This window comes from Oncorhynchus gorbuscha, unplaced genomic scaffold (genome assembly GCF_021184085.1).
Source record: "Oncorhynchus gorbuscha isolate QuinsamMale2020 ecotype Even-year unplaced genomic scaffold, OgorEven_v1.0 Un_scaffold_35:::fragment_2:::debris, whole genome shotgun sequence".
In the NCBI taxonomy this organism is placed as follows: Eukaryota; Metazoa; Chordata; class Actinopteri; order Salmoniformes; family Salmonidae; genus Oncorhynchus; species Oncorhynchus gorbuscha.
In genome coordinates this window covers 436,349-453,773 of record NW_025745210.1, presented here as the reverse complement: position 1 = coordinate 453,773, position 17,425 = coordinate 436,349, and the positions used below count along the sequence as shown (strand labels likewise).

The window sequence follows — 17,425 nt, the reverse complement described above, 5'->3', positions numbered from 1 at the left end:
AGGAGGCCTACAAACATGACTCAGTTACACCAGCTCTGTCAGGAGGAATTGGCCGAAATTCACCCAATTTATAGTGGGAAGCTTGTGGTAGGCTACCCGAAACATTTGACCCAAGTTAACCCATTTAAATGCAATGCTACCAAATACTAATTGATTCTATGTAAACTTCTGACCCACTGGGAATGTGATGAAATAAATAAAAGCTTAAATAAAATATTCTCTACTATTATTCTGACATTTCACATTCTTAAAATAAAGTGGTGATCCTAACTGACCATAGCCTGGGAATTTTTTATGTCAGGAATTGTGAAAAACTGAGTTTAAATGTATTTGTATTTAAATGTGTATGTAAACTTCAGACTTCAACTGTAAAACAATAATTTAAAGAAGAAAAGTTTGCACGTTTGAACTAAAACAAAAACAATGTAACTAAAAAGAAAGAGCACATTTGTAATTTACAAACTCTAAAAGTAATTGGAAAGGTAGTAGAGGTCGACCGATTATGATTTCTCAACGCCGATACAAATACCGATTGTTGGAGGACCCAAATTTTTTATATATTTATTTGTAATAATGACAATTACCACAACACTTATTTTAACTTAATATAACATCAATACAAAATAAATAATGAAACATGTTCAATTTGGTTTAAATAATGCAAAAACCAAGTGTTGGAGAAGAAAGTAAAAGTGCAATATGTGCCATGTTAAAAAGCTAACATTTAAGTCCCTTGCTCAGAACATAAGAACATATGAAAGCTGGTGGTTCCTTTTAACATGAGACTTCAATATTCCAAGGTAAGAGGTTTTAGGTTGTAGTTAATATAGTATTTATAGGACTATTTCTCTCTATACCATTTGTATTCCACATACCTTTGACTATTGGATGTTCTTATAGGCACTTTAGTATTGCCAGTGTAACAGTATAGCTTCCGTCCCTCTCCTCGCTCCTACCTGGGCTCGGACCAGGAACACATCAACAACAGCCACCCTCGAAGCAGCGTTACCCATCGCTCCACAAAAGCTGTGGCCCTTGCAGGGCAAGGGGAACAACCACACCAAGTCTCAGAGCGAGTGATGTTTGAAACGCTATTAGCGCACACCCCGCTAACTAGCTAGCCATTTCACATCGGTTACACCAGCCTAATCTTGGGAGTTGATAGGCTTGAAGTCATAAACAGCACAATGCTTGAAGCACAGCAAAGAGCTGCTGGCAAAACACACGAAAGTGCTGTTTGAATGAATGCTTACGAGCCTGCTGGTGTCTACCATCGCTCAGTCAGACTGCTCTATCAAATATCAAATCATAGACTTAATTATAACATAATAACACACAGAAATACGAGCCTTTGGTCATTAATATGGTCGAATCCGGAAACTATCATTTCGAAAACAAAACGGTTTTATTATCACATATACCCTGACTTGCGCGCTATGAACGCAAGAGAAGTGACACAATTTCACCTGGTTAATATTGCCTGCTAACCTGGATTTCTTTTAGCTAAATATGCAGGTTTAAAAATATATACTTGTGTATTGATTTTAAGAAAGGAATTGATGTTTATGGTTAGGTACACGTTGGAGCAACGACAGTCCTTTTTCCGCGAATGCGCATGCGCACCGCATCGATTATATTTAACGCAGGACACAATAGATAAAACTAGTAAAATCATCAACCATGTGTAGTTAACTAATGATTATGATTGATTGAGTGATTGTTTTTTATAAGATAAGTTTAATGCTAGCTAGCAACTTTCCTTGGCTTCTTACTGTATTCGCATAACAGGCGGGATCCTCGTGAGGCAGGTGGTTCGAGCGTTGGATCAGTTAACTGTAAGGTTGCAAGATGGAATCCCCCGAGCCATAACTAAATCAACATCTGCATTTTGAAAGAGTCCCATGTTAACTACAGTATGTATTGTAGACTGCGCAGATGTTGATTTAATTATGGATCCATAACAAATTACAATGGGAATAAATATCACTGATTTACGGAAATATTGGAACAAAGTTTTCTAATGAAGGCAAACAATTTAGAATCCTCCAATCCTGTGGCCTACTCTCAACCATCATGTTGTACATCGCCATATTTTCCAATCCATCCTAACAGAAACCCTTAGGGTTTCGTTTTTAGTTGTACAAATTACCTCGACTAAACCGTACACCCACACATTGACTCGGTACCGGTACCCTCTGTATATAGCCTCGTTATTGTTATGTAATTTTATTGTGTTACTTTTTCTTTTATTTTATTCGTTACTTTAGTTCTTTTAGTAAATACCGTATTTTCTTAACTCTATTTATTGAACTGTATTGTTGGTTAAGGGCTTGTGAGTAAGCATTTCACGGTATTCGTTGTGTTGTATTCGGCGCATGTTACAAATAACATTTGATTTGATTTGTGTAGTTAGTATTCTACAGTTTACTACTGAATTCTATAGTAAGCACTGTAGTATTATATAGTAAACTGTAGTATTTTTATGTGGGATGTCAGGAGTAAAGTAGTAGGAGACTTACAATGAACCACTCCACGATGTTGTTCGGGGAGGGAGGGATTTTGAAGGTGCAGGGCAGACTGGCTGACTCTCCCTTGATCACCTCCACCTTGGGAGTCACTGTCACTGTCACGATGGCCCAGCACACTGCAGAGAGAGAGAGGGAGAGGGAGAGGGAGAGGGAGAGGGAGAGGGAGAGGGAGAGGGAGAGGGAGAGGGAGAGGGAGAGGGAGAGGGAGAGGGAGAGGGAGAGGGAGAGGGAGGAGAGGGAGAGGGAGAGGGAGAGGGAGAGAGAGGGAGAGGGAGAGAGAGAGAGAGAGAGAGGCAGAGCGATGGAGAGGGAGAAGGAGAAGGAGAGAGGGAGAGGGAGGGAGAGGGAGAGGGAGAAGGAGAGAGGGAGTGAGAGGGAGAGTGAGAGAGGCAGAGCGAGGGAGAGGGAGAAGGAGAAGGAGAGAGAGGGAGGGAGAGGGAGAGGGAGAGGGAGAGGGAGAGGGAGAGGGAGAGGGAGAGGGAGAAGAAGAGAGGGAGGGAGAGGGAGAGAGAGAGAGGCAGAGCGATGGAGAGGGAGAAGGAGAGGGAGAGGGGGAGGGAGAGGGAGAGAGAGCGAGAAAGAAAGAGAGAGAGAGAGAGGCAGAGCGAGGGAGAGGGAGAGGGAGAAAGAGAGAGGGAGAGAGAGAGAGAGAGAGAGAGAGAGAGAGAGAGAGAGAGAGGGGTGATGATTAGTTATTGAGGGACTTTCACATTATTATGTTGAGTTTAAATACACACAAGTTTTTTGTCAAATACCTATTATTCTATAAAAACAAGTCTAAAACAAAAAAGGAAAGCTCAAAGAACAGCATAAGATGAGAGAATGTTTGCTGATGGGAAAGGCAGGGGGGTCACCAAAGAGTGTAACGTTACATACACATGCCACACACTGTTCAACGCTACATACCAAAGATGTATGTATGGCATGTTACGTAATAAACACACACACACGTACACACACACAAATACACACACACAGAGAGACCCGGGACCAGTCAGGGCAAGGGGAAGAAGGAGGGAGCGATTGATGAGAGGGAGGAAAAGGATGGATGGAGGGAGGTAAATAGATGGGTGTGGATTCCAGCTGTGGAGTTGAGTCCAGATTGTCTGTCCTTTAACTGAACCTACCAGCTCCTGTAATTAAATGAAGCCTACAGATGTGTGTGTATGGGTGTGTATGTGTCTGTGTTTGCATAAAGCCCTGAGAGCTTCTGATTGTTTCTAAAGGTAAAAAAAAGCTAAAAAAGGTAAAAAAAAGAGATAAAAAAAGCTAAAAAAGCTTAAAAAAAAGACAGGTAAAAAAAAGCTAAAAAAGCTAAAAAAAAGAGAGGTAAAAAAAGGTTTTTAAAAAAGGTTTAAAAAAGACAGGTAAAAAAAAGGTAAAAAAGCTTTAAAAAAGACAGGTAAAAAAAGGTTTAAAAGTTTTTTTTTTAAGACAGGTAAAAAAGGTTAAAAAGCTTTTTAAAAAGACAGGTAAAAAAAGGTTAAAAAGCTTAAAAAAATACAGGTAAAAAAGGTTAAAAAGCTAAAAAATACAGGTAAAAAAAGGTAAAAAAGCTAAAAAAGACAGCTCAGCTGAGTGGCGTCCAGGCAGGTCTATATCAGTGCTGGAGCACACCTTCTCATGTGATGCCCCAGACAGATAACACACACAGAGAAACAAACAAGAGGCAGCAGTCTGTGACGAACCCCAAGCACACCTTCTCCTGTGATGCCCCAGACAGATAACACACACAGAGAAACAAACAAGAGGCAGCAGTCTGTGACGAACCCCAAGCACACCTTCTCCTGTGATGCCCCAGACAGATAACACACACAGAGAAACAAACAAGAGGCAGCAGTCTGTGACGAACCCCAAGCACACCTTCTCCTGTGATGCCCCAGACAGATAACACACACAGAGAAACAAACAAGAGGCAGCAGTCTGTGACGAACCCCAAACACACCTTATACTCACTGAGAGACACTAAATCACACACTGAGAAAAACACTGTCTTTCTAAACATGGTACAGAGACACCACGTCATTCTGGGATTGTGCCATTATAGTATCTAGTATTGAAGAGGTACATCTTCAAGGACCACACAAGGCCTTGTCGGGTGCATCTCCATGTATGAAAACCACTGTACTGTCGCGTATGAAATAAAGATGGGCCATTTTCATAGTAATGAACAAACAGCCTGACAGATAGTTTATTGAGGACTTCAGAGTAGAACACAATGGGTAGAATATAGAAGGACACTCTCAGTCAGAAAGAACAGTGGCCTTCCTGGCAGGCAGCTCAGTGGAGACTACATTCAACTGGGACATTTGGATACACACAGTGTCTTAGATATCAATGAGAGAAGGGGAGAGAGAGAGAGAGAGAGAGAGAGGTAGATGGACAGAGAATGGTTTATGGGGAGATCTTTCACTGCTACCATTCTCCACTCTGCTCCACAGCAGACAGTAACAGTGGGGAGGTCTCTTCCTGCTACCATTCTCCACTCTGCTCCACAGCAGACAGTAACAGTGGGGAGGTCTCTCCCTGCTACCATTCATTCTCCACAGCAGACAGTAACAGTGGGGAGGTCTCTCCCTGCTACCATTCTCCACTCTGCTCCACAGCAGACAGTAACAGTGGGGAGGTCTCTCACTGCTACCATTCTCCACTCTGCTCCACAGCAGACAGTAACAGTGGGGAGGTCTCTTCCTGCTACCATTCTCCACTCTGCTCCACAGCAGACAGTAACAGTGGGGAGGTCTCTTCCTGCTACCATTCTCCACTCTGCTCCACAGCAGACAGTAACAGTGGGGAGGTCTCTCCCTGCTACCATTCTCCACTCTGCTCCACAGCAGACAGTAACAGTGGGGAGGTCTCTTCCTGCTACCATTCTCCACTCTGCTCCACAGCAGTCAGTAACAGTGGGGTCTCTTCCTGCTACCATTCTCCTCTGAGGTCTCTCCCTGCCCATTCTCCACTCTGCTAGCCATTCTCCACTCTGCTCCACAGCAGACAGTAACAGTGGGGAGGTCTCTTCCTGCTACCATTCTCCACTCTGCTCCACAGCAGACAGTAACAGTGGGGAGGTCTCTCCCTGCTACCATTCTCCACTCTGCTCCACAGCAGACAGTAACAGTGGGGAGGTCTCTTCCTGCTACCATTCTCCACTCTGCTCCACAGCAGACAGTAACAGTGGGGAGGTCTTTCCCTGCTACCATTCTCCACTCTGCTCCACAGCAGGCAGTAACAGTGGGGAGGTCTCTCCCTGCTACCATTCTCCACTCTGCTCCACAGCAGACAGTAACAGTGGGGAGGTCTCTTCCTGCTACCATTCTCCACTCTGCTGCTCCACAGCAGCTCCACAGCAGTAACAGTGGGGAGGTCTCTTCCTGCTACCATTCTCCACTCTGCTCCACAGCAGACAGTAACAGTGGGGAGGTCTCTCTTACCTTCTCCACTCTGCTACCATTCTCCACTTCTGCTCCACAGCAGACAGTAACAGTGGGGAGGTCTCTCCCTGCTCCACCATTCTCCACTCTGCTCCACAGCAGACAGTAACAGTGGGGGAGGTCTCTCCCTGCCCATTCTCCACTCTGCTCCACAGCACCATTCTCCACTCTGCTCCACAGCAGACAGTAACAGTAGGTCTCTTCCTGCTACCATTCTCCACTCTGCTCCACAGCAGGGTAACAGTGGGGAGGTCTCTCCCTTCCATTCTCCACTCTGCTCCACAGCAGACATAACAGTCTCCACCATTCTCCACTCTGCTCCACAGCAGACAGTAACAGTGGGGAGAGGTCTCTCCCTGCTACCATTCTCCACTCTGCTCCACAGCAGACAGTAACAGTGGGGAGGTCTCTCCCTGCTACCATTCTCCACTCTGCTCCACAGCAGACAGTAACAGTGGGGAGATCTTTCACTGCTACCATTCTCCACTCTGCTCCACAGCAGTCAGTAACAGTGGGGAGGTCTCTTCCTGCTACCATTCTCCACTCTGCTCCACAGCAGACAGTAACAGTGGGGAGGTCTCTCCCTGCTACCATTCTCCACTCTGCTCCACAGCAGGCAGTAACAGTGGGGAGATCTTTCACTGCTACCATTCTCCACTCTGCTCCACAGCAGACAGTAACAGTGGGGAGGTCTCTCCCTGCTACCATTCTCCACTCTGCTCCACAGCAGACAGTAACAGTGGGGAGGTCTCTCCCTGCCTGCTACCATTCTCCACTCTGCTCCACAGCAGTCAGTAACAGTGGGGAGGTCTCTTCCCATTCTCCACTCTGCTACCATTCTCCACTCTGCTCCACAGCAGACAGTAACAGTGGGGAGGTCTCTTCCTGTAACAGTGGGGAGGTCTCTTCCTGCTACCATTCTCCACTCTGCTCCACAGCAGTCAGTAACAGTGGGGAGGTCTCTCCTGCTACCATTCTCCACTCTGCTCCACAGCAGGCAGTAACAGTGGGGAGGTCTCTCCCTGCTACCATTCTCCACTCTGCTCCACAGCAGACAGTAACAGTGGGGAGATCTCTCCCTGCTACCATTCTCCACTCTGCTCCACAGCAGACAGTAACAGTGGGGAGATCTCTTCCTGCTACCATTCTCCACTCTGCTCCACAGCAGACAGTAACAGTGGGCAGAGGTCTCTCCCTGCTACCATTCTCCTCCCTGCTACTCTGCTCCACAGCAGACAGTAACAGTAACAGTGGGGAGGTCTCTCCCTGCTACCATTCTCCACTCTGCTCCACAGCAGACAGTAACAGTGGGGAGGTCTCTTCCTGCTACCATTCTCCACTCTGCTCCACAGCAGGCAGTAACAGTGGGGAGGTCTCTTCCTGCTACCATTCTCCACTATGCTCCACAGCAGGCAGTAACAGTAGTCTGGGAGATCAGGCTACAATAGAAGAGGCTACATTCATTTCCATTTGGGATTCATTCAGTGCCGTCTCTGTCTAATAAAAACCTCCATATACAATTAGGCCTTGGCATTCATATCTGTGTATGATGCTGTGGTCACTAGCTAAAGTGGCAAGTATCACTACAATTAATCTGCTACTAAATCTGATGACATGTATAATGTAGACTGTGTGCTAACAGGATTAGGCCAGTTCAGTATGGAACAGTTGGCCCTACGCTGTAGTGTATCATACACACTGACACACACCTTACATCAGTTGACCCTACGCTGTAGTGTATCATACACACTGACACACACCTTACATCAGTTGACCCTACGCTGTAGTGTATCATACACACTGACACACACCTTACATCAGTTGACCCTACGCTGTAGTGTATCATACACACTGACACACACCTTACATCAGTTGACCCTACGCTGTAGTGTATCATACACACTGTGTTGACTACGCTGTAGTGTATCATACACACTGATACACACTGACACACTTCTTACATCAGTTGACCCTACGCTGTAGTGTATCATACACACTGACACACACCTTACATCAGTTGACCCTACGCTGTAGTGTATCATACACACTGACACACACCTTACATCAGTTGACCCTACGCTGTAGTGTTCTATACACACTGACACACACCTTACATCAGTTGACCCTACGCTGTAGTGTATCATACACACTGACACACACCTTACATCAGTTGACACTACGCTGTAGTGTTCTATACACACTGACACACACCACACTGACACACACCTACATCAGTTGACACTACGCTGTTGAGTGTTCTGACACACACCTACACACTGACACACACTGACACACACCTTACATCAGTTGACCCTACGCTGTAGTGTTCTATACACACTGACACACTTCTTACATCAGTTGACCCTACGCTGTAGTGTTCTATACACACTGACACACACCTTACATCAGTTGACCCTACGCTGTAGTGTTCTATACACACTGACACACACCTTACATCAGTTGACCCTACGCTGTAGTGTTCCACACACACTGACAGCCTGTAGCATAATCAGCCAGGGGAGGTCTTTACTGGATACACTTACACACATGACTGCAAAATATCACGTCATCAAATCAAATGTTATTTATCACATGCGCCACATACAACAGGTGTAGGTAGACCTTACAGTAAAATGCTTACTTACAAGGCCAACAATACAGTTTTAAGAAAAATAAGTGTTAAAGTATTTACTAAACTAAAGTAAAAATGTAAAAAATGAAAAAGAAGAAAATAGAAAAAGAACAAATAATTCAAGAGGAACAGTGGTGAGGCTATAGACAGGGGGTACTGGTACAGAGTCCATGTGCGGGGGTACAGGTTAGTTGAGATAATTGAGGTAATATGTACATGTAGGTAGAGGTAAAGTGACAATGCATAGACAATAAACAGAGAGTAGCAGCAGCGTAAAAGAGGGGGGGGTGTTAATGTAAATAGTCCAGGTAGACATCTGATTAGCTGTTCAGGAGTCTTATGGCCTGGGGGTAGAACCTGTTTAGAAGCCTCTTGGACCTAGACTTGGCGCCCCGGTTCCACTTGCAGTGAGGTAGCAGAGAGAACAGTCGATGACTAGGATGGCTGGAGTCTTTGGCCATTTTTAGGGCCTTCCTCTGACACCGCCTGGTATAGAGGTCCTGGATAGCAGGAAGCTTGGCCCCAGTAATGTACTGGGCCGTACACACTACCCTCTGCAGTGCCTTGTGGTCGGAGACTGAGCAGTTGCCATACCAGTTGGTGATGCAACCAGTCAGCTCTGAGGAGCTGAGAACCCATGCCACATCTTTTCAGTCTCCTGAGGGGGAATAGGTTTTTCCACAGAGAGTGGAGGAATGAGTGTTCACATACAGAGAGTGGATTTACAGTGTGTGTGTGTGTGTGTGTGTGTGTGTGTGTGTGTGTGTGTGTGTGTGTGTGTGTGTGTGTGTGTGTGTGTGTGTGTGTGTGTGTGTGTGTGTGTGTGTGTGTGTGTGTGTGTGTGTGTGTGTGTGTGTGTGTGTGTGTGTGTGTGTGTGTGTAAAGAGAGAATACACTAGAGAGATTAAATACTGCAGGCACACTGCTGATGTTGTGTAGTGTGCAGTGAACTTGGACAGGACCAGATTTGGGCATACTATTTTCAATTCATATAAGAATTATCCTGTGGGAAAAGCTAGTTTGATGTGTGGGTGGAGTGTTGGGAATATGGCTCCAGTTTGGTAGTTGTAATAAGGAGAGAGATGGGGATGAAAGGATGGTGTTGGTGTTTTAGAGAGACAGAGACAGAGAGAGGAGTTAAAATTAAAGGAAAAATCATCTAGATCCTGAAATAACCCCTGGAATCGATAGAACATCGCTCAGAGATGCACAAATACGACATAACTTAAAGAGAAAAAAACATTTTGTGTGTGTGAGAGAGAGAGAGAGAGAGAGAGAGAGAGAGAGAGAGAGAGAGAGAGAGAGAGAGAGAGAGAGAGAGAGAGAGAGAGAGAGACGTTGCAGTGTGTGTGTGAGAGATTCCTCCAGGGTCAGACACCAAGAACCAATGTGACCCACGCACTGCAGATAGAGGTCAGTGGTCATTCCATTTGAGAAATTCTCAGAAGAGATCTCTTTCTCTCTCTCTCCCTCGCTCATTCCCTCATCCCAAAACCTCTCTACTTCTATCACTTTCCATTTGACCTTTTTTCACTTCCTCATTCTCTCGCTCCCCTCCCTCTTTTTCTCTCCCCTCTCTCTCTTTCTCTCCCCTCCCTCTCTCCCCCCTCCTCCTCGTTCCTTCTCTCCCCTGCCTCTCTCTCTTTCTCTCCCCTCCCTATTTTCTTTCTCTCCTTCTCTCTCTCCTCTCTCCCCTCCTCATTCCTTCTCTCCCCTGCCTCTCTCTCTTTCTCCTCCCTCTATCTCTTTCTCTCCCCTCCCTCTCACTCCCGCTCTCTCTCTCCCCTCCGTCTCTCATGTTGTTGGCTGGAGAGTGTAGAAGTAGATCAAAACTTACTTGGCAACCCTGGTCTCATGCTATGACAAGGGTTTGAAGGGAGAAGTAGACTAAAATAACTCTATGTATGAGCCAACACCAACAACGCTCCTGACGAAGCGAGAGAGAATGAATGAGCACAGGAAGTAGATACGTCAGGAACCATTGCGCTATGCTCTTCAGTAGGTATTAGTGTCTAGAAGAGTGGGATTGATTGTCATGGGAAGAATACACAGGTAGTGTCAATGTGGGCTTGGGACTGTCACACCTAGCCAGCATGCCTGTCGGTCTCTTCCTCTCTCCTCTCTCCTGTCTCTCTTCTCTCTTTACTCTCTGTCTTTATGGCCTTCTCCAACCTCACCCCCAAGTCCCTCCATCCCTATTACCTCTCCTTCCCACTTGGCAAAAACTGGTTGAATCAACATTGTTTCCACTTCATTTCAGCAACAAAAAATATATTTGATGACTCAACGTGGAAAATCAACGTGGAAAACTGATTGGATTTGCAAAAAAGTCATTGATATAAGGGATATTTTAAAACTTATTTTCAACTTTTCACCTAAATCCAATGACAGGGTGACATTTGTTATTGATTTCAAGTTTAATTCACGGTAGTTGACAACTCAACCAAATGTGATGCAAAACTAGATGTTGAACTGATGTCTGTGCCCAGTGGATTCTCTCTCTCTGCCAGGTCAAATACAGTCCGGTCTGGTCTGATCAATGTAGTTTAACCCTTGTGTTTTACCCATGAGGCAGCTGGGCAGACAGAGAGGGGCAATTATGGAGTAATTAGTGACCCCTTGAACCAATCTGATCCCACAGCAGGAGCTCAAAAGAGAGAGAGAGTGTGTGTGTGTGTGTGTGTGTGTGTGTGTGTGTGTGTGTGTGTGTGTGTGTGTGTGTGTGTGTGTGTGTGTGTGTGTGTGTGTGTGTGTGTGTGTGTGTGTGTGTGTGTGTGTGTGTGTGTTTTGGAGGGCTAGAGGTGGGCATGGGTGTTTTTTTAGTGTGTATGCGAGGGGAGTGAGGTCTGTCTGTGCGAGTGGGTGGGGTGTGTATGTGGGAGGGGAAGTGGGGGGGTTAGCTGCATGGGGGTCCCATTAACTGACGTGGGGTAGATAATCCGATTTACAGAAAACAAAGAGAAAGTGTGTGTGTGGTGTGTGTGTGTGTGGGAAGGGGGCAGACAGATGGGGACTAGACGCTCCAACTGTGACCCACAGACACACTGACTGACATGGAGCACACACACACACACACACTAAGCATTCAGTATTGATGAGCAACATAAGCTACATGAGTGGTGCTAGATCAACTAGAGTAGAGCTGCCACAAAGACATAGGCCCACACTGGAAGTCACATTGATAACACAAATCCCTTAGTTAGATGATGCAAAATGGTACAGGAGCTCAATTGAGCTTAGTGTTTTAAGCTTTCCATGGTACATTCCCTCATACATACTGTGTTAAACAGTTAATGGGAGTACATCTGACTAAACCCTTCTAACATAGCACTGGCTTACACACGCACGCACGCACGCACGCACGCACGCACGCACGCACGCACACACACACACACACACACACACAGCAGGGGCGGGAGCCCCTCATTAATAATAATAATAATATATGCCATTTAGCAGACGCTTTTATCCAAAGCGACTTACAGTCATGTGTGCATACATTGTACGTATGGGTGGTCCCGGGGATCGAACCCACTACCCTGGCGTTACAAGCGCCATGCTCTACCCACTGAGCTATGAAGGAACCAGCAGGATCCCCTCCTCAACCCTTTCTTTTCTTCTCTCATTTATTTTTATTTCTCTCTCGTTCCCTTGTTGTCTCCATACCTACTGTCGTATTCTGGACATCAAACTGAGTTTTCCATTCCCCTGCCTGCCTACTGCTCAGACTTTCCTGCTTTCATCCCTCTCTCTCAAACAGCATCCGAACACCCACAGGGCATCCTGTCTCTACTATCTCTCCCTATGTGTGAACATGTTTATGAGTGTGCCTGCATGTGTTTCTCAGTCACTATTCAGAAGGCCTCTCTCTCTCATTGGCTGCAAAATGGACCTACTCACTGATAACTGTTAATGTGGCTGTCACGGATCCCCCCCGGTACTGCTGCTCATCCTGTTCACCAGTACCGGAGGTTTACGTCACAGGCTTTCTAGGCTTCACTGAACGGGATTCATTATCATCAACCCCGGACTGTCTTGTCTGGTTACACACACCTGGTTTCCATTTGCTCCGATTAGTATGTTATATACAGTGTGTGCCCTCTGTTCCCTCTGTCTTTGCCGGTAATTGTTCCCATGTCCGTTGGTGGTTTGAGTACCTATGCGTTGGTGCTGTGAGTACCTATGCGTTGGTGGTGTGAATACCTATACGTTGCTGGTGTGAGTACCTATGCGTTGGTGGTGTGAGTACCTATGTGTTGGTGGTGTGAGTACCTATGCGTTGGTGGTGTGAGTACCTATGTGTTGGTGGTGTGAGTACCTATGCGTTGGTGGTGTGAATACCTATACGTTTCTGGTGTGAGTACCTAAGCGTTGGTGGTGTGAGTACCTATGCGTTGGTGGTGTGAGTACCTATGCGTTGGTGGTGTGAATACCTATGCGTTGGTGGTGTGAGTACCTATGCGTTGGTGGTGTGAGTACCTATGCATTGGTGGTGTGAGTACCTATGCGTTGGTGGTGTGAGTACCTATGCGTTGGTGGTGTGAGTACCTATGTGTTGGTGGTGTGAGTACCTATGCGTTGGTGGTGTGAGTACCTATGCGTTGGTGGTGTGAGTACCTATGTGTTGGTGGTGTGAGTACCTATGTGTTGGTGGTGTGAGTACCTATGTGTTGGTGGTGTGAGTACCTATGTGTTGGTGGTGTGAGTACCTATGCGTTGGTGGTGTGAGTACCTATGTGTTGGTGGTGTGAGTACCTATGTGTTGGTGGTGTGAGTACCTATGCGTTGGTGCAGCTGTTATGCTGCGTGCTTTATATATTGTGTATTACGGGTATCGTCCCGTGTCGTTCAACGAGATTTACCCTCACTCTTTTGTTTGGGTACAGCTCAGTGTTTTTGTATACGTGTTTGTTTTGTGTGTATTAAAAACTCCTATTGTGTATTCCTGCACCTTTCTCCAGATCCTTTATACCAGCATGACAGTGGCATTACTTTAACTTTTTCACAATTTTGTTGTTACATCCTGAATTTAAAATGGATTAAATTTAGATTTTGTGTCACTGATCTACACACAATACCTCATGATGGCTAACTATAATTTTGTTTCTAGAAGATTTTAGAAATCAATACAAAAATTGGAGATGAAATGTCTTGAGTTAATAAGTATTCAACCCCTTTGTTATGGCAAACCTAAATAAGTTCAGGAGTAAACATGTGCTTAACAAATCACATAATAAGTTGCATGTACTCATTCCTCGTTCAATAAGTGGTTAATTAGATTTGAATAACTACCCTATCTCTGTACCCCACATATACAATTATCTGTAAGCTCCCTCAATCAAGTAATGAATTTCAAACACAGATTAAACCACAAAGATCAGGAAGGTTTTCAATGCCTCGCAAAGAAGGGCTCAAATTGGTAGATGTGTACAAATAAAAAAAGCAGATGCTGAATATCCCCTTGAGCATGGTGAAGTTATTAATTACACTTTGGAAGGTGTATCAATGCAACCAGTCACTCAGTTTCCAGAGAGGAAGGAAACTGCTCAGGGATTTCACCATGAGGCCAATGGGGATATTAAAACAGTTACTGAGATAAGAGAACAACATTGTAGTTACTCCACAATACTAACCTAAATGACAGAGTGAGAAGAAGGAAGCCTGTACAGACTAAAAATATTCCAAAACATGCATCCTGTTTGTAATACTGCAAAACATGAAATTAAGTTTTTGTCCTGAATACAAAGCATTATGTTTGGGGCAAATCCAACACAACACATCACTGAGTACCACTCTTCATATTTTCAAGCATGGTGTTGGCTGCATCATGTTATGGGTATGATTGTCATCAGCAAGGACTAGGGAGCTTTTTAGGATAAAAATAAACAGAATAGAGCTAAGCACAAGCAAAATCCTATTGGAAAACCTGGTTCAGTCTGCTTTCCAACAGACAAGGGAAGACAAAATCACCTTTCAGCAGGACAATAACCTAAAACACAAGGCCAAGTCAACACTGGAGTTGCTTACCAAGACAACATTGAATGTTCCTGAGTGGCCTAGTTATGACTTCAATTGGCTTGAAGATCTACGGCAAGACTTGAAAATGGCTGTCTAGCAACGAACAATGATCTTGAAAGCGCTTGAATAATTTAAAAAAAGTATAATGTACAAATCTTGTACATTCCAGGTGTCCAAAGCTCTTAGAGACATACCCAAAAAGACACAGTTGTAATTGCTGCCAAATGTGTTTCTACAAAGAATTGACTCAGGGGTGTGAATACTTATGTAAATTAGATATTTCTATATTTAATTTCCAATAAAGTTTAAAAAATGCCTAAAAACGTGTTTTCACTGTCATTATGGGGTATTGTGTAGATGGGTGAGATTTAGTTTTATTTAATCAATTTTGAATTCAGGCTGTAACAACAAAATGTAGAATAAGTCAAGGGCCACTGTAGCATATACGATACAGCAGGATGATTAATGATGTGTGTGATACAGATTTAGGTATGTAATATATACATTAAAGTGTTGGTGGGAGAGAACAGCTGAATCCTAATGGTTCAGTCAAACCGGCATCCCATACTGATGTGTCATATAGAGCGTATAACATACAGGGTGTTTCTCAATATGCATATTACCGTGCTCCACACTCTCATGCTCCGAGAGCATTCTCTGAGGACGCTCTCTTGAGTACGGTATTGTGAGGACGAGAGTGTGGAGAACACATAAAACATTACATTTGAGAAGTACTCACAGACCCCCTACTGTATTACCTCACACTGCACCTCCCCATTCACGGAACCTTCTTCCAGCCAGAACAATGGCAACAATCGAGACTAAACAAGATATACACAAAGCAAACGTTTTACTTCATAACTACATGTGAATTGTAATAATGTATCTAACTAGATAGTTTAACAGGCAAAAATGAGCTACAACCAATGTTATGCAAGTTGGATGTCAATTCTTCTTCTGTAGATAGCTAACAATTATTTGTGGCTATCTGGCTAGCTAACAGTAGTAGCTAGTCAGTTAGCCGCATTAACTTATAATGGTCTTGCGATCTATGATACGTAGGCAGGTAAACACAGCATTTATTTATTAACATATCAAGAGAAAATATTGTAGTCAGGCAACATATGAGATGTAAAAAGGGAACATTTCATTCTGAGAGTATTTGCTCTTGATTCGTGGTGGAGTGGGTCAGGCTGCCAGTGTCAGAGTGGGACTTTGTAAGACCTGGCGTCCGTCAACACACCCATGATGAGACAAGAACAGGTGCAGCTCAGGAACAACAGCTGCTGGCACACACACACAAAACGCAGACACACACAAACACGCACTCAGACACACACAAACACGCTAGCTTACAAAGGGAGCCACAGACAGACAGAGAGAATAGAGGAAAGAGGGGGATATGAAAAAAGAATTGAAACTACATGGTTACAAACTTAATATAACAGAGACAGGAAACGAGCCACTGATACAGGCAGAGACAAACAACGAACGAAATGGAAAGTGGAAATATGTTCTTTGGGCCGACTACTTTCCCATTCAAAGATCCTGAATATTGAGCAGATATCAGCCTCGGGGAATTTATTGCTGTGATGTCAAGCTAAGTGGTGACCTTTGGGGCAACACATTGATATGTATCAGATGCAAATGAAGAGATCTGACATTTACCCATGAACTAGGATGAAAGAGAGGAGAGCCAAAGAGACGGAGGGATGAGATGGGATGGATGGAGAGGGGGAGAGAGATGGAGGGATCTAGGGAAGGAGAAAGAGGGGTGGGAAGGATGGTGGGGGATAAAGCCCAACTTTGGGGTCCAGTGGGAGGGAAGAGGTAGATGGGATATAGGAGGGAGAGAGGGGTGGGTAGGAGGGTGGGGGATAAAGCCCAACTTTGGGGTCCAGTGGGAGGGAAGAGGTAGATGGGATATAGGAGGGAGAGAGGGGTGGGTAGGAGGGTGGGGGATAAAGCCCAACTTTGGGGTCCAATGGGAGGGAAGAGGTAGATGGGATATAGGAGGGAGTGAGGGACATGGGTTATGCTGTCTAAATTTGAGGGAGCAGAGGAAGAGGGATAAGAGGCAGATATGCAGGCCAGGTCAGCTTTGGGAGTGAGGGTAGGAGGAGGAGTTGGGAAGGAGGAGGGGCTGTGGAGGAGGAGGAGATGGAGAGGAGGAAGGGCTGGGAGGGGTAAACATATAGGATGATACAGTTGAAGTTGGAAGTTTACATACACCTTAGCCAAATACATTTCAACTCAGTTTTTCACAATTCCTGACATTTAATCCTAGTAAAAATTCCCTGTCTTAGGTCAGTTAGGATCACCATTTTATTTTAAGAATGTGAAATGTCAGAATAATAGTAGAGAGAATGATTTATTTCAGCTTTTATTTCTTTCATCACATTTCCAGCAAGTCAAAAGTTTACATACACTCAATTAGTATTTGGTAGCATTGCCTTTAAATTGTTTAACTTGGGTCAAACATTTTGGGTAACCTTCTACAAGCTTCCCACAATAAGTTGGGTGAGTTTTGGCCCATTCCTCCTGACAGAGCTGGTGTAACTGAGTCAGCTTTGTAGGCCTCCTTGCTCGCACACACCTTTTCAGTTCTGCCCACAAATTTTCTATGGGATTGAGGTCAGGGCTTTGTGATGGCCACTCCAATTCCTTGACTTTGTTGTCCTTAAGCCATTTTGCCACAACTTTGGAAGTATACTTGGGGTCATTGTCCGTTTGGAAGACCCATTTGCGACCAAGCTTTAACTTCCTGACTGATGTCTTAAGATGTTGCTTCAATATACAGTGGGGCAAAAATGTAT

General features: G+C 44.7%; 1 protein-coding gene across 2 annotated transcripts in view; it reads right to left on the bottom strand.

Moving 5' to 3' along the window:
• Window positions 1-17,425, bottom strand: part of LOC124017951 (basal cell adhesion molecule-like) — a 116,934-nt gene that overhangs the window by 41,734 nt on the left and 57,775 nt on the right. For both annotated transcript variants that reach the window (XM_046333191.1, XM_046333192.1), the window contains exon 2: window positions 2,520-2,644. In XM_046333191.1, coding sequence (XP_046189147.1) covers window positions 2,520-2,644 — 125 coding nt within the window. The remainder of the gene's footprint in view (window positions 1-2,519; window positions 2,645-17,425) is intronic.